At 43.3% G+C, this 20,808-nt stretch overlaps 1 protein-coding gene across 1 annotated transcript; it reads left to right on the top strand.

The window, feature by feature from the left end:
- Window positions 1-3,125: 3,125 nt before the first annotated feature.
- Window positions 3,126-19,956, top strand: ETFB (electron transfer flavoprotein subunit beta). The gene is made up of 7 exons (XM_070949875.1): window positions 3,126-3,234; window positions 5,571-5,729; window positions 11,002-11,160; window positions 12,522-12,584; window positions 14,261-14,419; window positions 15,931-16,110; window positions 19,711-19,956. Exons 1-6 carry the CDS (start codon window positions 3,172-3,174, stop codon window positions 16,099-16,101), a joined length of 774 nt encoding a protein of 257 aa, XP_070805976.1. The 5' UTR covers window positions 3,126-3,171; the 3' UTR covers window positions 16,102-16,110; window positions 19,711-19,956.
- Window positions 19,957-20,808: the final 852 nt, after the last annotated feature.

Below are 20,808 nucleotides of genomic sequence, written 5' to 3'. Positions count from 1 at the left end.
TGGATATTTGCAGCTGTTCAAAAAAGCAGCGGGGGAAAAAATAAGTGTGAAAGAAAGGAAATGATATCCCCACCCCTGCCCTTCCCCGAGTTAAGGGAAAACACTGAACAAAAGACATGTAATTATGATGGAGTGTTGGTGGGAGGCTCAAAACTGAAAATGGTATTAGCTGGGCAAAAAGTTGAACCACAATGATCTTTTATCCCAGGTTACACTCTTGCGGTTCCCCCTTTCCATGTCCAGTTTTGGTAAGCATGATTATTGTGGCCATACAATTGAAAAAGTCAAAATCCTGACTATCGGATAATATCGGAGTTGGACTTTGGAGTCCAACTTTTAAAGACCTCATCTTTTGACCTTCATCCCTTTTTGTCTTTTAGGCTGCATAGGAGGAGTTGGACTGTTCATCTTCATGAGATTTGCAACTGATGAGCCCAATACCTTCCTCTCCTGGTCAATGGTCCCAGGATGGTTATCTCTTGTGGTAGCTTCCATGGCAGGTATGAGAAGCAGAGTAACAGAATAAGAGAGTTAGAAGGGACCATGGACATATTCCAGTCCAACTCCACTGCTCAAGCAGGAGACCCTATACCATTTTAGACAATGGTTGCCCAATGTCTTCTTAAAAACCTCTAGTGTTGGGAGTACCCATAACTCCTGGAGCCAAGCCATTCCACTGGTTAATTATTCTATCAGGAAATTTCTCCTTAGTTTCCATCCATTGCTTCTTGTCCTCCCTTCAGGTGCGTTGGAGAATAGGTTCACCCCCTTTGTGGCAGCCCCTTAGATATTGGAACACTGCTATCATGCCAACCCTAGTCCTTCTTTTCATTAAATTAGCAGCAAAAATCAGAATAATGGCCAAAGGTGAAAGGAGGGAAGAGGCCTGCACAAAGCCAAATAGAGAATGGTTAAGGGAGAACAATCTCTCATTTTGGCAATTCTTACGTAACACTTGGCCTCTCTTCAGGTTTCAGCATTCTTTTGAGCATGGCACAAGAAACAAAGCAGTGCAGCTCTTGAAGTGTAATAACCATTCAATTCCTTTTTATTTGTGTTTCCATGACTTTAATCCGAATATGAAGGTCTTCAGTTGATATTAGCACCCCAGGTGAGTTTGGCTGATCCCAAGAAAACAAGCTAAGCAGGGTTGTACTTTGTTACTGCTTGGATGGGAGACCACCAAGAGCTCTCAGAAGTTTTATGTTAAACTGTGAGTTGGAGAAAAAACTCTGAAAGAAGTTAATAGCAAATCACTTTCATATAGAGCAAGTTTGGTAAAGTGATTAAGCTGTTGATATAGAAGCCATGAGATGATGAATTCTAGGTCTCCCTTAGGCATGAAAGCCAACTGGGTGACTAATCACTCTCTCTTAGCCCAACTCACCCAACAGGGTTGTTCTTGAGGAAAATAGAAGCTGCAGAAGTATCAGGTATGTAGCCCTAACTTGATTGAATATAAAGATGAGTATGTTTGCTAGCTTAAATTGACCAAATATAAAGGTAGCATAAAAAAAATCTAATAATAATTTGCCAAGAAAACCACATGAAATCCTGAAGTATTGATCTCATTTCAAGGAGTATCCTCCTTTTAGGTTGATAAATATGAGACACAGAATCTTACTGGAAACTAAAGTTTGGGTGTGGTTTTTTTTTTTTTTCCTTTTTACTTTTTAGGGGTTTGCCACTTTGTGGCAAAACGATGGGAAGAGGAGGAAACCGCAGAGGCTCTGACGACTACAGAAGTATTTACACCCTGGGCAGAGGACCCTTCCAAGAAGAAAGCGGACTCCAGTAGCCAAAAACGGAAGTAGGAATAAAAGCGGGAATAGGAAAAGTAGGACTAAAAGCAGGCACCAAGCACCATGGGAATGGCATACGATTAGCAGAGTCTGATCAGGCACAGCATTTGTTCGGAACAGAGACAATTTTGTTCGTGCTGGGAGATGCTGTGATGTCCCCATGTGGGGTGACATCCCGAGTTTACTATTCCTAATCCTCAGTGTCATCAGGGCGGATGACGACATGCGGGTGCAAGCCAGGCTGCTGCCACAACAGCAAAAGAGAGATGCAGTCTGTCTGTCCAGGTTTTTTCTTTCTTTCTTTCTTTTTCTTTCTCTTTCTTTCTTTCTCTCTCTCTCTCTTTCCTTCCTTTCTCCCTCTCTCTCTTCCCCTCCTGTTTTCGTTTTTTCTCATACTTCCTTTCACCTAAACTACAATAAACTCATTTCATGCACTTGACTGACATTAATTCAGGTTCTTTTGCTCAAGGGAGAAAAAAAAAGATTCCCGTGGCTAAGGATGATGGGTGATGTAGTCCAGCCGCGGTGCAGATCCTTCATCTGAATGCGCTCTCCAGTGGGCTCTGCAGCTCTCCCAGAAACAGCATTTTCTGAAATCCCTCGGTTGTATTTTTATTACTGCCTGGGGGGGGGGAGGAGAAAATAAGACAGAACGCCAGCGAAGCAGAGAGACGTTTCTTGCCATCACGTACAAATATCCGGGTAACGCATTCAGACGTGCTTTGGGTGACGCGAGTTTAGAGGCTCGCACGGGCAGATGGTCCTAAAGAGTCACCAGAGCGTCAAGGAGACTCTACTAGTTTACAAGGGAGACCGCCAGTGCCAAAAAAAAAAATGCACGCCCCGATACGAAGCGGGTGCGTCAACAACCTGCCGCGCGAGACGTTTCCCGCCCTTTTGCCACTCTTCTGGGACAACGTCTCCTTCACCTCAAGAAGCCGCGGGGAGATGTGTGTGTGTGGGGGGGAAAGAAGCCGCACTTCCTATTGGCTACCTCTACCGGGGCGAAGAATGATTGGCCAAGAGGTTGATTACCGTCCTTTTCTTCCCGCCCTCCGCCACTCGCAGAAGCCCACTAGAATTGGCTCATCCTTAACGCCAATCATTCCCTTTCGGCGTTGTCCCATTCTCCCTGTTTTCCCCTCCCATGAAGTTGTTTTGCCGGAGAGAGACCGACCCCCCCCCGCCCCCAACTGTCTTGCACTGGGAGTAGTGGATATTGATCCGCTTCCTCGGATTGGCTGAGCCCATAGAGGGGGCGGGGAGTGTGTGTGTGTGTGGGGGGGTGTGAGTGAGTGACTGAGAGAGAGAGAGAGAGAGAGATGCGTGCGCAGGGGTGGGCGGAGCCGCTGACTTCAAGAGCGGCAAGATGGCGGCGGCCGGGCTGAGGGCAATGGTGGGAGTCAAGCGGGTCATTGACTATGCCGTTAAGGTGCGCGCTTGCCGGGCTTTTCGGGTTCTCCTCTTCCCGGACCGTGAATTTCGAAACTGCACACCCGAGTTTCGTGTCTGTTATTATTTAGGACCTGTCTCATCCCCCACAAGCCGCTTCTCTTGAATTAGGCCCCTCACAGGCAGCATCAAATCTCCCTCCTGCTTAGCCGTAGTTTCGTGTTGCTTCCTTGGCAACCATGAAGAAGCCGGTTTGCTGCACTTCTCTATCCCGGGGTTGTCTATAGGCGTTGTTGGTGGTGGTGGGGAGGGGGGGTTGTCTCCTATGGTGGTCTTTAGCCATCAACTATCGTGAACATGATGACGTCATCTGTTAGGGACTCCCAGAATTCCTCTTGCCTCTGCTCGCTAGGAATCCTGGGATCTGTAGTTCTAACTGCGATTTAGGGGGGAAAGTCTGGCTTTGGAGCCTCAGAAAATAGGGTTTGGGAAGATTTTTTTTTAAAGGGCCTAGTTTCTTGCCAATACTTTTTTTATTTTCTGTTAGCCTGATGAAGAGTTAGAAGGGATTCTTTCCTGCTCTCCCTTTCCGACTTTAGACAGAAAAGTAGTCCTCAATTTAACGACCGTAATCGAGACCCCAATTTATCTTACTGGGTGAGATGTTTGTTAAGTGGGTCTTGCCCTGTTTTACCGCTTTTCTTGCCCGAGTTGTTAAGTGGATCATTGCAGTTGTTAAGTTAGTAACCCGGTTGTTAAGTGAATCTGGCTTCCCCGTTGACTTTGCTTGTCATGAAGGGGGACAATATGACCCCCTTCAGACTTTGCAAAGGGGGATCAATATGACCCCTGGGACAAATTGACATACTAGAATAGGATGGTCAGAAACTATTGTACAACATTAGCACTGTTTAAAATAGTAAATGTTATTCCGTTTTTTACTTTTGTTTTATGGTAAGTGGAATGCCAGGACAATTACACTGTATTCAATATATTCATATGTAAACAATAAAAATATATCTTAAAAAAAATGACCCTGGGACACAGCAACAGTCGTAAATCTGAGCCAAATATGACTTTTAATCACGTGATCATGGGGATGCTGCAATGGTTGTAAGGGTGAAAAATTTTTTCAGTGCCGTTGTAACTTTGAACGGTCACTGAACGAACTGTTGTAAGTCGAGGACTACCTGGTTACCTTGCTCTCCCTCTTGAGAATGTGTGGTAGTCCCTGCTCCTGTTTGTGTCCCCGCCGCAAAGAGTTCTGTTGAATAATAGGTTGGGGTGACTAGCCTTGAATCACCAGGTGAGCTTCAGGACAGGACAGCACTATAAGACTACAGGATGTACTCTGGCTTGCAAGTGCTGCCTGCCACAACATCCACTGTGGGATAGGTTGTTCTTAAATATAGCATGTGGCTCAAACCAGGGGAAACCTCCATGGTGGTCGAGAATGAATTTAAATTTAAGTATCTGGTCCTAGTCCTCCGTGAGTTACACCTTTGTGACTAGTTTTGTTTTTTAATGTGCCACATCTCCTTGCCCATTGTGGCTCTTGCTTAGGGGTGTTGCATCACTGCACAGTAAATAATGAGAAGGAGAAGATGGGCTGTATTGACAGGCATGGTGTTTCGTGTGCATCTTAGTGTAATTTACTGTAATTTTCATGCCTGTTCAAGGATAATTATGTAGAAAAAAAGCAATAATCAGAAATAAATGCATAATTTAAAGAATGGCTGCAGATAAGTCTTGAGGTTAATTTCAACTTTACCCATCTACCATTTGTTGCTATTTTTAAAAAGATACTTTTATTTCCATACTGTAAAATGTATCATTGTGTGCATCTATGGAAATTTGACAGCTTTGACCTGTAAACTAAAAATAATACAATGAAATGAATCAGCTCTGAGGTTATACCAGAACTGTGTGTTTCTAGTAAACTGACACATGACCCAGATGGAAAAAGAGTCTTGCCTAAGAAATTTATTCTCGGTTAATTTAACTGAAATCTTCAAGGTGCTGTGCATTGTACATGCTTAGATGATCGGAGATCTGGTGAAATAGAAACTGCTGATTTTTCAGCTGGTAAAATGTGTGGTTTGTATTCTTTGGGCCAGACAAAGCTTGCATTAAGTTACCAAATCTCATTCTCTTAATGAGGGGGTTTCAGCCGCAGCAGATTTAAAATGAATGCAGCTCAACTCCCAGAATTCCCTAGCCAGCCTGGGGGATTCAGGAAGTCGAACTCCATACATCTTGGTGAGTTGCTAAGCTTGCTGAGAAACACTGCCCTAGAGAACTGGAAACGTTTTCTAAACGTTCTCTATTTTTGTGTTTCCCTGAGATTCTTTCTTAATAGATTGTCTCCTTTCGCAGGTACGGGTAAAACCAGACAATTCGGGGGTGGTGACCGATGGGGTCAAGCACTCAATGAACCCCTTCTGTGAGATCGCTGTAGAGGAGGCTGTCCGTCTCAAGGAGAAAAAACTTGTCTCGGAGATAATTGCTGTAAGCTGTGGCCCACAGCAATGCCAGGTAAGAATGCTTTTCCCTTGAGAAGGAGGAGGAAACAAGTATCAATCTGAGGTTCTCGAAGAGTAATTACCTGTAATTTGGTCTGCTTTGCCAATATGAAAAATATGAATGTTCCAGTTTGGTGCCCATCTCTTTAATAATATCTAGAAACTAATTGCCATGCTCTGGAACTGCTGCAGTTCCTTTCAGTGTTGCCCATCAGTTTTTATTTGCATAGTGTTGGGTGCTGAATTAAAATTCTGATCATCCTGTATGTTAAAAGAACTTAGCTTATATGAATGTTGTAGTCAATAATTGGAGGTTTTGAAGCCATCTTTATCCAGAAGTTTATTGTGCCCTCATTTGCGTTTTCCAAAATTTTAGTTTATTTCTGGGATAGAAGAGAGTGAGCAAAGTATTTCCATGTCACGTCATTTGGATAAATATTTTGGGGCTCCTGCTTCATTTGGGCAAGAAGGCTTCTTAGCAAGACAGGTGGATATAAGTCTATTTTCCACAAATCTTCTTGCTAAGACATTTGCTTTCTCAGGGTCCCTTGCGCTGCTGCATTTCAGATCAAGAAGGAATTGAATAGGATAAAGTACTTGGCATATTAATGATCAACCATATATAAATAGTTTCAAGAAGCAGGCTAAAAGCAGCAGATTGAAATTAGGAGCTTAAAGAAAATCAAATGCATAGAAATCTGCTAGGGAATGCATGACTCAGCAGTACTCTACATGACTTGGAACCATGACAAGCTGAAGATGAGTCAGCAGTGTGATGTAAATGCAGAAAGGCAAACACGAGTTAGGATGCAGCAATAAAAATTCTCAAAGCACCAGAAATAATAGTTCCACTATATCAGACTGTCCTGTACCATTCCTATTTCTGGGAATCTGACTTTTTAAGAATCGTTCAGACAAAGTGAAACAGGTGCAGAGAAGGACAATGAGGATGATCAGAGCACTGGGAACTAGGCCTCTGGGAGAACTCTGTGTTTAGCCTAAGAAGTGATGCATTATTCCTCAACTACCTAAGAAAGCACAGTCTATTATCTATTGTTGTAGAGCTCAGGGTACAGAATAATGGATCTAGAAAGCAGGATTCTAGAAAGCAGCCATGTGCAGCAGCTGCCAAAAAAGCTAAGACAATCCTTGGTTTTCTAAACAGAGGCATAGAATCAAAATCACATGAAGTATTAGTATACTTCATGTGATATACTTTATAAAGCCTTAGTAACACCACACCTGGAATACTACATCCAGGTTTGGTCACCACATTACAAAACAGATGTTGAGACTTTGGAAAAAGTGCAAAGATGATTAAGCAACTAAGATGATTAAGGACCCGGAGATAAAAACATATGAAGAACGGTTGCAGGAATTGGGTCTGGCCAGACTAGAGAAAAGAAGGAGTAAGGGTGACATGATAGGGGCTGCCTTGAGGGACTGCCACAAAGAATAACTTATTTTCCAAAGCACCAGAAGGCAAGGCAAGACAAACAATGGATGGAAACTAATCAAGGAGAGAAGCAACCTGGAATTTAGGAGAAACTTCCTAACAGTGAGGACAATTAACCAGTGGAACAGCTTAATACCAGAAGTTGTAGGTGTCTCACCACTGGAGGGTTTTAAGATAGTGGACAGCCATCTATCTGAAATGGTATAGGGTAGTGATAGTTAACCTTTTCGGCACCGAGTGCCAAAACTGGAGTGCGCATGTGCACATGTATGTGCACCCCAGAGGGCCGGAACCCGGAAGAGCAGCTGGCGATGGCGTGCGTGCCCACAGAGAGGGTTCTGCGGGCCATTCTGGCACACGTGCCATAGGTTCACTATCACGGGTATAGGGTCTCCTGCTTGAGCTGGGGGCTGGACTAGAAGATCTCCAAGGTCTCTTCCATCTATTCTGATTGATTTGACAAACCAACAAAGAAAGGATCTACCTAGCAAGGGGGTAAAGTAACTTTCACTGGATGTATTCAAATAACCATCTTTTAATGGTATTTGAAGTAGTCTGGGGTCCTGTACTAGCAGGCAGTTGAACTTTGAGCACCTCCAACTTTCTAATTCTATAAAACAAAAATTATCTCAAAGGGTTGTGCTTAGCTTACTTTATCAAACCTTTCTGATATTGAAAGTTATTATCACTTTTTTATTTAACTTCCTACATTTTAACCCAGTTTTATTTACTTAATAAGTAACTAAAAATGCAAGGCGTACTTAATACTTCATCCTCCTATTTTCCCCACAACATCAAGACTGTTTGGTGAGTTTGGCTAAGATAAGAGTAACTGGCCCAAAGTCACCCAGCCATTTTTTCCATACTTAAGGTGGGACTAGAACTCCCAGTCTCCTGATTTCTAGCCTGGTCCCTTCACCGCATACACCAAACATACTTCTTCTTTCCAATGCATTTCACCCTTTCCTGCCAGAAACTGGAACTCTTGATTCCTTCCTTTCATGCAAAGTTCTTGAGTCATCTTCATGCAAAGATGGAGTCAAGAGTATGTAGTGAATGAATGGCTGATTATGAAGGGAGAAGGGATAGGGTTGGCTTAGCTTCTCAAAAGGATCTGGTGGCCACCAGGCGGCACCAGCTGCACACAAGAGAACTTGGTGACGTACTTCTGTGCATTGTGTAGGAGGCATCAGTGACATAACTTCTTTCTCTTCAAATTCAGAAACAACGACCAAAGCAAGTGGGGAAGTGTAGCTTGTTCAAGGTGGGGTCGATAGAACAGTTGAGATTCGGACTGGGTTTTCATGTGCATTTAGTGGGGCTTTCTGATCTGAAGCACAGAAGGCCGTAAAACAAGCTTTTGAAGGTAAGGAATTCCGATTGGAATATGTGCCTTACAACAGATCCCAAGCAAGCAAACAGAAGGTTTTTTTAAAAAAAACAAAACAAAACAATAATCATGATATCTAACAAGCCAAAACCAATCGTAAAAATAGTTGTGCAGGGATGAAGTTAATACCAAGTGGTAGTTCAGAGGATAGGAAATAGCTCCAGGAGTGAATTATACCTTAGACAGACTTACACGTGAAAATTTAATACTGCATTTCAGTCCTAAAGAACAAGAATGTTTGCAGAAAGAACATTTTTCTTGCTTCTTTATAATAATTTGACAAAGGCTTATTTCCCTCTACTGAAATTCTTCCAGCTGTCAATAGAGTGAAGGAACATATGTTCTGCCCCCTTCTCTTCTAGGATTAAGTCAAATGCCAGTTTGATCTAGTGGTTAAAGCATCAAATTAGAAACCAGGAAGATTGGGAGATCCAGTAGTATTCTTGGACTCAGGTGTGATGCCAAAGTTGGATTATTTCCTGCTCTTTTCCTGCGGTCCCAAGATTTTTGTTGATATTGTTTCTCTGGTGTTTTCAGCTTTCAGCTTATGCCAGTACCTGACTCAGCCAGGCCTTCTTTTCTCCCCTGCCCCTCCCCTCCTCTCCCCAGATCTGGCTCTATTCTATTTTCTGTCAGTGAGGCTTCCTGACAGCTCCGCCGTCATCGGTTATTTTCTGCACTGCTGCTCCCACTTCCTCATGACCTTCACTTGCTGGGTTGCTCTTGTAGTCTTTTTTTTTATTGTTATTATTTATTTATTTTTGGCTGCCCTGCCTTTCCTCAAGCATTAGCCTGCTGCTGATAATCCCTTAGTCTCAAAGATTTGGGGGTGGGGAATATCTCCAAGGCTGCCTTCCCCTTCTGTTACTGATTATTTTCTCTGATAGTATAAGGGTCTGCCTGGCACCGGGTTGCCTTTACATCTGCTAGCTCAGCAGCTTCTGTGCATCTGATAACGGATGTGTCTTGCACCTTGGCTGTGTTCCCAGTGGGGAAGCATCCCCTTCCCCCCTAGACGTTCTAACAGTTGCTATCAACAACAACGCTGGAAAAGCAATCTCCGGTTCATTCATGCTAGCCTCGTACATCATTAAAACATCACATCAATTGTCTTTCAGCTCAGCGTAAGATAAATATTCCATATGGACAACATTTCCACCAAATGACAAGATATGGGGAATAGGTGTGCTTGGCGGGAGACACATGCCCACATTAAATCTCAGTCTTGGCTTTCAAGAGTCTTTAGAATAGCATTGTTCCTTTTATGTTAGCTATCTCTGTTGCTAGTGAAGTGAATAGATCTGATTTGTGAATGGGGACCAGTGCGGTGGCGGCTTATCTTATAAATGCTTTGCACCTTGGGCGAAACGATGGGGCTGTTCTCCAGCGTGAACATTCACAGGTTACTGCTGTACAGTTTCTGACACACTCTTTCCTCATTTCATTGATATGTTACCTACCACAGTGGAATTGCAGTTTTGGAGCAGAAGATGGGCATACGGATTTTCAAAGGATGCTCTGAGTAAAAATGCAACAGAGTTGATGTTGTAGCTCATCCTAATAAGGGAGTTGGCAAGTAAGCCCAATGTTAAATAGACACACGAGAGACCTGAATTCCAGTTTAACCATGATATTCATTGGACAGCCGTATTTTCAGCCTTGGCTGCCTGCAAGGAGGGTTGTGAAGGTGAAATAAGGTCGTTCCACATAGGTTGCTTTGAATTCCAGTATTTCTGTAAGCAAGGATACAAGGCAGCTCAACTCTGGAATCCCCAGGGCCCTGGGTAGATATCTGGGTATTGCTTTTACATAGTTTAAAACAATGTTTTTTTCAAATTTGGCATCTTGAAGATGTGTGGACTTCAACTCCCAGAATTCCCCAGCCCAATATTTGCTGGGGAAAGCATGCTGGCTGGGGAATTCTGGGATTGAAATTTCACACATCTTAAAATTGTCAAGTTTGCAAAACTCTGGTTTATCACATTTTCCATCTTAAGGGCGCAATGCAGTTACAATGTGATGGTTATTTGTCTTTAACTTTATCTCTGTCTTCTCTAGCTATCCAAAGTCTGCTGCAATAAAAGCATCCTATCCTGTTTTTGGCTGAGGGCTGAGTTATGAAATCTGTAACAGTAACAGAGTTGGGAGGGACCTTGGAGATCATTTAGCCCAACCCCCTGGTCTCGCAGGAGACCTATAATATTTCTGGTAGATGGCTGTCCAGTCTCTTCTTAAGAGCCTCCAGTGTTGGGGCAACCACAATTTCCAGTTGCCAAACTCCTATGTGGTTTCCCAGTTGTCATTAGGCGCTGGCTACCAAGTGCTTCAAAACAGAGAGAGAACTCTAAGCCAGACTCCAGCTCTAGAACAAAACTGGAGTTTTAGAAACACTGGGGAAACAACCACCTTTGGAGGCCTGTCTTTTTGTCGCATCTGCAGGAGACGATCCGCACAGCCCTTGCAATGGGAGCTGACCGGGGGGTCCATGTGGAGATTCCTGCAAAGGACTACGAGAGCCTCACCCCCTTCCAGGTTTCAAAGATCCTGGCAGCGCTTGCCAAGAAAGAAAGTGTCAATCTTCTGCTCCTAGGAAAGCAGGTGAGAGAAAAGGAAGGGAGGGGTTGCATTTGGAGATAAATATTCCATGCAGAAATCAGTGGCGTTCTGAATCTTGGGCAATCTCCACCCAAGGCTACGTTTCTACGCCTTAACATTTTTCAGAAGGCAGAAGGCCAAAGTATAGGTAGTCCTTGAGTAATGGACCCTGCCCACTATGGTCATAATTCATGACAGTCATAAAATGAGTCATATGACAGATCCAATTTTACAATCTTTTTTATGGTGGTCATTAAACAACTCCACAGACATTAAGCAAACCAGTAACTCACTATGGGCGTGGTTTTGCCAAAAACCAGAAGTAAATGCCGGTTTTGGACAAAACCGTTGTAAAACATGGTCACGTGACTGCAAACAGCTGACAACGCAGGGCTGTTGGAATTTCAAATATGAATCATACTGTAAGTAGCTCCAAGTAGGCCTGACAGAATTTCAAACAGTCGCTAAGTGACCGTCTTAAGTCATAAGTCGAGGACTACCTGTACCCAACCAGTCAGCATTTCATATATCGTAAAAGAGCAGAAGCTTACTCTGGATAGCAACAGAGCAGGGAGTAAGTGCATTTCCAATCTGATAAAACAAGCATGGCCAAGGAAACGGGCTCCATTACTCAACCGAGACAGATGGCAAGCAAGGAAAGGCCGGTGATGCCAAAAGGTCCAGGCCTGAGGCCAGAAGAGGCAGAACTGAGCCTTGCAAAACCGATGGCTTTCCAAGAAAATGCAGGAGTGGATCTCATCCGGCAAGGCTTATGCCGTCCTCCCTGATAGCTGGAAAGCTGGGCTATAAGAGCCATTCAGAGTTGAGGAAGGAATGGCAAAATATGGCAGGATGTTGTTGTTGTTTTTCCCTCTTGCTAGCTGAAGCTGCTTTTCTGGCCCCGAAAAATGGGGAGCCTGGTTTTGCCTTGGCCATCACTGTGCACAAGCATTTCTCTGTTGGTTTAATGTTGCGGCTGTTGACATTTCTCAGAAGGAAAGGGTGACATGAAAGTCAAACCAGCCCTACCTTGAATTGGAAAGGTGCGTTTATTTCTGTACATAACGCATTCTTGTGATCTTAAGTCAACATTCCCAAGCCAAATTTTGCAGCGAAACCAATCATCCCCACCTAACAGCGTCCTTTGTAGTACATATTTCCTGGCCATTATTGGGGAGTGGGGGTGGAAATTAACCTGTAAAACCAGCAATGCTTCCTGTGACGTTCTCTCTCTCCCTTTTCTCTCTCTCTCTCTCTCTCTCTCTCTCTCTCTCTCTCTCTCTCTCTCTCTCTCTCTCTCTCTCTCTCTCTCTCCCTCTCCCTCCCTCCCTCCCTCCCTCTCTCTCTCTCTCTCTCTACCACAGGCCATTGATGATGACTGTAACCAGACAGGGCAGATGACGGCAGCATTTCTTGACTGGCCTCAGGTAAATTAGAAGCCTCTCTGTTTGTGCCCCTGTGCTCAAAGGTACATAATTGTTTCCTTTGCTTCAGTGAATGAAACAGTCAGATGGACAATCAAATGGTGGTTTGATACTTTGATGTCCTAGAACAAATTGTCTTGTAGTAAAAGAAGGCAAGGGACATGGTGGCTTGTCAATTGAAAGATTAGCAATTCAGCTGTTCAAATCCCTAGTGCCGTGTAATGGGGTGAGCTCCCGTTACTTGTCCCAGCTTCTGCAAACCTAGCAGTTTGAAAGTACCTAAAAAAATGCAAGTGGAAAAATAGGGACCACCTTTGGTGGGAAAGTAACAGAGTTCCATGCGCCTTTGGTGTTTAGTCATGCTGGCCACATGACCATGGAGACGTCTTCGGACAGCGCTGGCTCTTTGGCTTTGAGCACTGCCCCCTAGAGCCGGAAAGGACTAGCACACCTGTATGGGGGGAACCTTTACCTTTACCTAAAAGAAGACGGGGAAAAAATAGGAGGCCAGCAGAGTGGGTAGAATAGTCTCTCTGCGATGTAACTCTGTTTGGTACCCAGTAATGAAATACAACAGCTTCTTGGCCAAGGAATTGAATTCTGCTCTTTTTTCCATCTCCCAGCTGACCACTGTAGGTCTAAGAAAGTTGAATGTGGAAAATCAAAAAATAAACTAAAAGCAGGAATTGTTCTCGAAAATATGGAGCTTGCACAGAAAACACAGTCCTTCAAGATAGCCAGCATTTCACTTTTGTTTGTGCATTCACTGCCAACTTGTTCGCACTGATAGATTTATACAAAAATGTATCTCTCTCTGCTTCCCCACAACCCGAGAATATAAATCCTTTTCTTTCGTTCGTTTGTTTTGTTTGGAATAGAAATCTCCGTGCCTTATTTTAAAGGCAGTTAGTCCTTTGGTCCTGTTTTCTTCATCTTCCCAGAGGGATAATCCTTCACGGAGACTCTTTTTTTTCTACTGTGTGACTGGATTTGTGGTCTAATCAGCGGGCAGGCAAACCTTGTTAGTGTCCAGCTCAAATTTTACGCTTTTGCACCGTGGCCACATTTCCAGAAAGATGGTCACGGCGATCTGTGGCTGCTTGACAGTGGAGTCGAGGACATGTGAAGTGTGCAGGCCTTCATATGATTCACTGGTGGGTTTTTGTGGCTAGGATCTGCTTTGCTTGGCAGGATGCGTTTGGAGCCCTTGAAGCTATATCACACAGGCTGGCAGATTCGGCTTTAGGGTATTTTAATTCTGGGATGCATTGTTGTTATTAAGAACTTAATTGCCTAACTCAGTGATCCCCAATCTTTTGGGCACCAGAGGCCGGTTCCGTGGAGAGAGGTTTTTCCCTGGACCAGAGGGAGTGTGGTTTTCTGTGCTGCCTGCATCCAGCGGATGGGGCTTTGTTTGTTTGCACAGCCCAGTTGCTAGTATGCTATGGTCCTGTGGGGACCCCTGGCCTAGCTGGTGTTGCCTGGAGTTTGAAGATGGCATTGCAGTAAAGCCACCTCAGTTGTGTGTAGACAGATGAGTATTGTCTCTCAATCCCCACTTATGACCTAGAATCGTTTTCTTTAATAGGGTGATTTGAAAAGACTGATACATACGTTGAGGTGTGCGCAACGTATGTATCACACTTTTCATGGAAGCAGCTCTTCTTTTTCCTCGGCAGGGAACCTTTGCCTCAGAAGTGAGCCTTGACGGGGACTGGCTGAAGGTTGAGCGGGAAGTCGATGGGGGTCTCGAGACGGTGCGCCTGAAGCTGCCTGCTGTGGTGACTGCCGATTTACGACTGAATGAGCCTCGCTACGCGACTCTGCCCAACATCATGGTAGGATCCTGACACCTCTTTCTTACTCAGCTGCTCTTTTACCTGCTCCAGCAAAGCATCTCAGCGAGTGTCCAGCTTTAAGATTAAGAGAAGGGCTTCCCTGGGCATCATTCTGGAGCTGCATGGCTTTGGAGAAGAGAGAGGTGGAACTTGAAGATTCTGGGAAACTCATAGAACATTTTTTTTTTAATTTTTAAAAAAGTATTTTATTAAATAAACATTAAAAACATTGCAACACAGCGTGACCATCCTGGTCTTGTCATATCCATACATATTTTTTAACATAACAACAAATATAATTACTTTTAATTTAATTTGTTAATTTAAATTTACTTGGTCTGTTGTGTGGATGTTTGGGTGATTTAGGGGTGGAGAATTGTGGTGGGTGGGAGTGTGTTTCGGGATTGTTTTGTGCGTTAGACCTGGTCTTTGGATGTTAAGTGAATTTCGTTGTATGGGTATACTGTGTATACACGTACAATGACAATAAAGTTATTTATTTATTTATTATTAAATAATTAGCATATATTGCTACTTTGTTCTTATTTACATATCCCTTGTCCTCATTTACATATTTGTCTAAATATTATCAGTATTAATTCTACAAACACTAAATCTTTTTTGTTCCAACTCCCTTTCTCCTTTCCAACCACTGGTACACTTCATTCCAGATTTTATAGTATTCTGTCTCTCACAGAACATTTTTGATAATGACATGAAAGTCTTCCCGATAGCTCTGGATGGAAATATAGAATAGGGGCCCAAAGGAGAACTCTATCACCTGCAGTCAGTAATGATACTGTTATACTTAATAATTTAATTTTACCATTAAATATAAGTGAAACAACCTTTGAATTTAATTCATCTTCGCCTTATCTTTTGCAATGCTTTCTACACTGAACAAGGTAAGTATTCAGCAGTTTGGAAGCTATACAGGTAATCCTCGATTTACGACCACAGTTGAGCCCAAAATTTTTGTTTGTTAAGTGAAACATTTGTTAAGTGAGTTTTGCCCCATTTTATAATCTTTCTTGTCACAGTTGTTAAGTAAAACACTGCAGTTGATAAGTTAGTCATCCAGTTTGTTAAGTGAATCCGGCTACCCCATTGACTTTGCTTGTCAGAAGGTCGCAAAAGGGGATTGCAAGACCCCGGAACACTACAGCCGTCATAAATATGAACCAGTTGCCAAGCATCTGAATTTTGATCACGTGAAGCATGGGGATGCTGCAACTGTCTTAGGTTTTTCAGTGCCTTTGTAATTTCAAACGGTCACTAAACGAACTGTGGTAAGTCGAGGACTACCTGTATTGACATCTCTTAAGTGTTTAAAATGCTCAAGTAACAGAAGGGGAGGTGCAGGTTTGCATGGAAGCGTTGACTCCCCCCACATCCCTTGTTGGTACTCATCCCAGGAACAGCCAGTCATAAAACTTCAGAAGAAACAAAAATCTCCAGCAAAACTAGACAGCGGTTGGTTAATTGTTCCCCGTTCCCCTCTTCTTTCCCAGAAAGCCAAAAAGAAGAAAATGGAGATGGTGAAGCCATCTGATCTTGGTGTGGATCTCACGCCTCGAGTGAAGACTCTGAGCGTGGAAGATCCTCCTCAGCGCAAGGCCGGAGTCAAAGTGGAAACGGTGGAAGATCTAGTTGCTAAATTGAAGGAGATCGGGAGGATCTGAGCAATTTAGGTAATTTTGGTAAGGGGTGGGGGGGAAAGGGTGTGGAGTAGACCGGTGCTGCATAAACTCATTGCAACTATAGTCCTCAACTTACAACCATTATTGAATCTGCCCACCACAGTCATAAGTCATGACACTTGTAAATTGGGTCAGTCACACGAACAACCCCAATTTTGTTAACTTTTTTGCAGTGGTCATTAAGTGAACTAATGGTTCAATGGAAGTGGTTTTGCCAGAAACCAGAAGTAAATGTCGGTTTTCAACAAAGCCATCATAAAATGTGGTCACCTGAATGCAGGATGTCAAAATGGCCATGAATGCAAATAACCATAAATTTTGCAAATGTAAGAACCTTTTTGACTCTTAAGGCAAATTTTGATCTATAGCATGATGGCGAACCTATGGCACACGTGCCCAAAGTGGCTCGTCGCGCAGCCCCACCTGCGCATGCACGCCAGCCAGCTGATCGTCTGGCGCGCATACATTCTAGAACCTGGAAGTTCAGTTTTCCCGGAGCGCCATCCCTTCACACGCGCTGCAGTGCCAAAAACCGTGCATGCACCGGTCAACTGATTGTCGGGCACGCATTCACGCTAGAACCTGGAAGTTCAGCTTTTCCTGAGCACGGCCCTGACGAGCGCTTGCACGACATTTCCGCACGACCTTTTCGGCACTCGGTGTCTTCTTCCAGTGTCCATTTATAGTGAGATGAATTCATAAAATCCAGGATTTTGGCCAGGGTGGGAAATGTAGACGACTCAGTTTCCCACCCCAGGTATGCACCAAAGTGGACCCCTTATTTTCTTCCTCCTTATAAGGGGAAATCTTAGAGCTGTCTCCTCTTTCTTCATGGGGAAAAAAAAAAAAAACATTAGTGAGGAAAGAACTGCGAAGGATTAAATAGTGGATGTTTGGGGCGGACTAGTATCAATATTCAATTAATTGTGTCCCCATAATTTAAAAGAATCTAACACATTTAATAGATTAATGGCTCAGTTGAGAGAATGGCCCTTGTTTCTCGCTTCTACTGATGAATATGGGGATTTCACACTTGGTAACGGCTCCCTGGAGGAAAGAGGGTTGTCACTGGATCCTGGCTTTATTCTCCCTGACATTGTGTAGCCTATTGTCTTTCCTGTTCCTGCCTTTTTGCCCGATATTTGCCATCAGGTTTCAAAGTCTTCCGAAGGCCTGAATTTATTTTTCCGGCAAAAATAAAAGGAAATAGATGCAAATCTGCTTTGATTTATTAAACCCCTGAGCGCTAAAATCAGGTTTTCTTGGCTCCGCAGAGAATCAAAACCATGAACTCACGTAGTGACTTTTTCATTTTTAAACACGGCTAAAATCTGCTCTGTTTAAACTGGAAGGGAACATGCAAGCAATATGTAAAGCGTGTTTGAGCTATCCTAAACATGTTTATCTGTGTAGAAGGCAGATAGGCCAGAAGATAGTTTCTCTTATTTATCGCCCAGGTCTTCCTGATCTCAAGATACACATATTATATTCGCCAGACCATAACTCTGGGATGTAGTTTGGGCTGCGAAGGAATGATTTTCCCAAAATTTGACTCAATTTGGAGTCTTAACCCAAATCCAGCATCTTTGTTCTGCCAGCTCATTCCTTTTTGCTTTCTCTCAAGCCTAGGTGAACTGGGTTTGATTTGCTTATCCGTTTGATCCATTCGGTTCAAAAAGTGTCAAGTTGAGTCCATTCATTTTTCCAAATTAGATTTTTTTGGGGGGAGGGGGCACCTTTTGTGCAGATATAAAAGCTTTCTGCATTGCCTCACCAATTTGAAACGCATTCAATTTGACAATTAAATCAGCTCAGTTTTGAATCCCCTTCAAACCGAGCCTCCAGATCAAGGCTTCGCGCAGGCCTGCATTGCCTAAGATGTTATGCATGAGTTTTCCAAGGGCCCAGAGGGAGAAGCAAGGGCCATTGACTGGTGAGTCATCCCTTGGATTCGTTTTTTACTGTCGGGCCTTCATCTCATTAAAAATGGAAACAAAGAGTGCAAGAGCTGTGTGGCTGGAAAAGACGAGCACCCATCAAATCCAGCCTTGTCCCCAGCTGTGGCTGGCCAGATGACCCTTGGAAAGACTCAAATCATAGCAGCCTCCAGTTCTCTTTGATGCATGCTGGTTTTGGAGCTGCACTGCTCTATCACATCCTGAGTTCCCATTCAGTGTCTAGGATCCTACCCTGAGCTAGGCCTCTCTTTCATGATACTCCCTAGCGCTGGCATTTTAGCAAGCGAAGTGAATGGTCAGCAGTATTTTAAGTGTTTAGGTTTTTCTTATTGATTAGATGAAGACATTTCTTTTAAAAATATCGCCAGTGAATGAATATATCCCTCCAACCCTGATGGATGATATTTTGTGGTATCAACATAAAAGAAAAGCTTCAGTCATTTATAATCGTCTAAGAAGGATATGTCCCGTCCGTTGAGGCTGCCTCTCCCAGATCCATCATTATGGAGCCTATTGTTTTGGGACTTCTTTTGGGTTTCTTCCCCTTCCACGGGATTTTTCACAGCATTTAGCAAGAAATGAAAACATGCTCCTAATGTACCTGTACCATAAATTTATATAAAGGTTGTAAGTTTTTTTGGAGGGTGGGTGGGTGGGGGAGGGTGAAAATAAACATTCATTTTATAAATCCCAGTAGGCTACAAAGTATGTCATTTTCCACGATATGCAAGCTATTGAAAAAAGAAATCCATTATATCATCAAAGATTAAAGAATAGGCATTTGTACATGAGAAAGATCCATTTTCTCATGTTAATTAACTTCCACAATGAGTTTTTCTTTATTTGAATTATAGGGCAGCTTTTCCCAGCCTGCTTGATTCCCACCATTTTGGTTTATTTCTTCCATCCTCCCCGGCTAACTGAGACTTTCAAGTAGCAATAGCAATAGCACTTAGACTTATGTATCGCTTTACAGTGCTTTACAGTTCTCTAAGCAGTTTACAGAGTCAATATATTGCCCCCAACCATCTGGGTCCTCGTTTTACCCACTTCGGAAGGATGGAAGGCTGAATGAGATGGGTTGGGAGCCTGGTGAGATTTGAACTGCCAAATTGAAGACAGCCAGCAGTCCGCAGAAGTAGCCTGCAGTACTGCACTCTAACCACTGCGCCACCATGGCTGAAATACTTATCGAGTTGTCATGTTTCATCATCATTTAATGACCCCATAATCCTTGTGAGGTGGAGTCTGGGCAACTGAATGGAGGTAGCAGAACATTTAATGGCCGGATGCCCTTCCTGTTGCCAATGCGGAGCTTTATTCAGTAGATATATCGAGTTGTCACATTTGTTATCCAAAAATATTTGACTTTGGTTAATAGCTGGTATAACATGCCTGAATTCAACTGGTTTTTTTTAAAGCTCTGAACATCCTTAATTGGCAAAGCACCGGCTTTTCTTTTTCTTTTTAATTTATAAAGTATCTCAATCTCTAGGAGCTATGCAAAAACTAAGAACTGACACCAGAGGCCAAGTTTAATGACTCATTTATGATGGAATCCACTTTCCGAGGTTCTATTGCCAAGTATAGTTCTAGTAACAGGCCTAAAGGAACCCTTTCTTTTCTCTTTCAGCCTTGCCTTGAGATGCTGCTACGGGTGGATCTCCTGCTTTAAGAATGGGTGTGGCCTTCAGAGAGCCCGTCTTCCAGTCTTGGAGAGCCCATCCTGTCGGGACCCGGGTCCCTCTGAAATCACACAACCATGCTGCCTTCCATCTCAGCTGGCCGCCGGAGAGAGCCAAATGAGAGTTTAATTCTATTTTCTGTACTAATGATGGGTTGGTTTGCAATAAACGTCACGTGATCTTTTGAAGGTGCTCGGAGCAAATGTCATGTCTCTGCTGTTTTCTTTGCATTCCCAATTAATTGCTTCAGTCCTCCTGCAGTAAATGATCTGCCCTAGGCATTCAGAAGGGTTTCTTTTGTGTGTGTGTGTTTTGTTTTTTTGTTTTTTTAATGGCCCATGGTTTGTAGATGTAGTGTCTGAAAGTTCACCTTTTTTTTTTTTTTGCAAAGCATAGTTGGAGGCTAACTTGCCTTCATTAAACGGGAGCAGGATTTCAGGACTAGCGCTGAGTTCTTGTTGGCTTTTAGGAAAAACAAAACAAAACCAAAAGAAAGGCACAACCACCGTTCTTTTCTCTATACTCCGTGAGGAGCCTTATATTGGGAGATATTCCATTTATAGCCCCTCTGTCTTTTTGTTGCCAATGACTTTGGCGTCTGAAAAAGGTAGTTAAACATTGTGCAGGTTTCTGCTCTATTCAAATCAGTCTCTAAGGTGTACAGCGCAGCGCAGCCTTTAAATAATAATAACCTGAAACTGACACAGCTGTCGATATCTAGAAGCCCGTTTCACGTCAGTTGCCCTTCGGTTGCCCTTCTATTTGTGTAGGCTAGCTCTTAAGCGAAGGCTGAGAAAGAGAAGACACACTTTGATTATCTAACAACCCTTTATAGATTTTTTCTTTTCCTGGTTCCCTAAAATTAGCATAGCGGGGTTTACGGCTCTGTCTTTCCAAGATGGACGTGAAATGCCCCTTTTCAGGGCTCATTGGATCAAAGGGCCCTTCAGAAGCTTTCTTTGAGGTCGGGCTGGGTCCAAAGCCTTCCTTGCATCTCATATTCATAAGGGAGGGAACAGCAGGAGGTTTATTGACAATGCGCATCT

Source organism: Pituophis catenifer, unplaced genomic scaffold, assembly GCF_029215685.1.
Source record: "Pituophis catenifer annectens isolate HBS135680 unplaced genomic scaffold, rPitCat1.0.hap2 SCAF_9, whole genome shotgun sequence".
In the NCBI taxonomy this organism is placed as follows: Eukaryota; Metazoa; Chordata; class Lepidosauria; order Squamata; family Colubridae; genus Pituophis; species Pituophis catenifer.
The sequence above is the reverse complement of the archived record's forward strand: the minus strand, read 5'-3'. Positions and strand labels throughout refer to the sequence as shown.

Bases quoted from the DNA above. Each gene is read 5' to 3' on its own strand.
- ETFB (XM_070949875.1), top strand. From the start codon at position 3,172: ATGGCGGCGGCCGGGCTGAGGGCAATGGTGGGAGTCAAGCGGGTCATT. The intron at 3,235-5,570 runs GTGCGCGCTTGC...CTCCTTTCGCAG, and splicing joins TCATTGACTATGCCGTTAAG to GTACGGGTAAAACCAGACAA. The intron at 14,420-15,930 runs GTAGGATCCTGA...CTTCTTTCCCAG, and splicing joins CGACTCTGCCCAACATCATG to AAAGCCAAAAAGAAGAAAAT.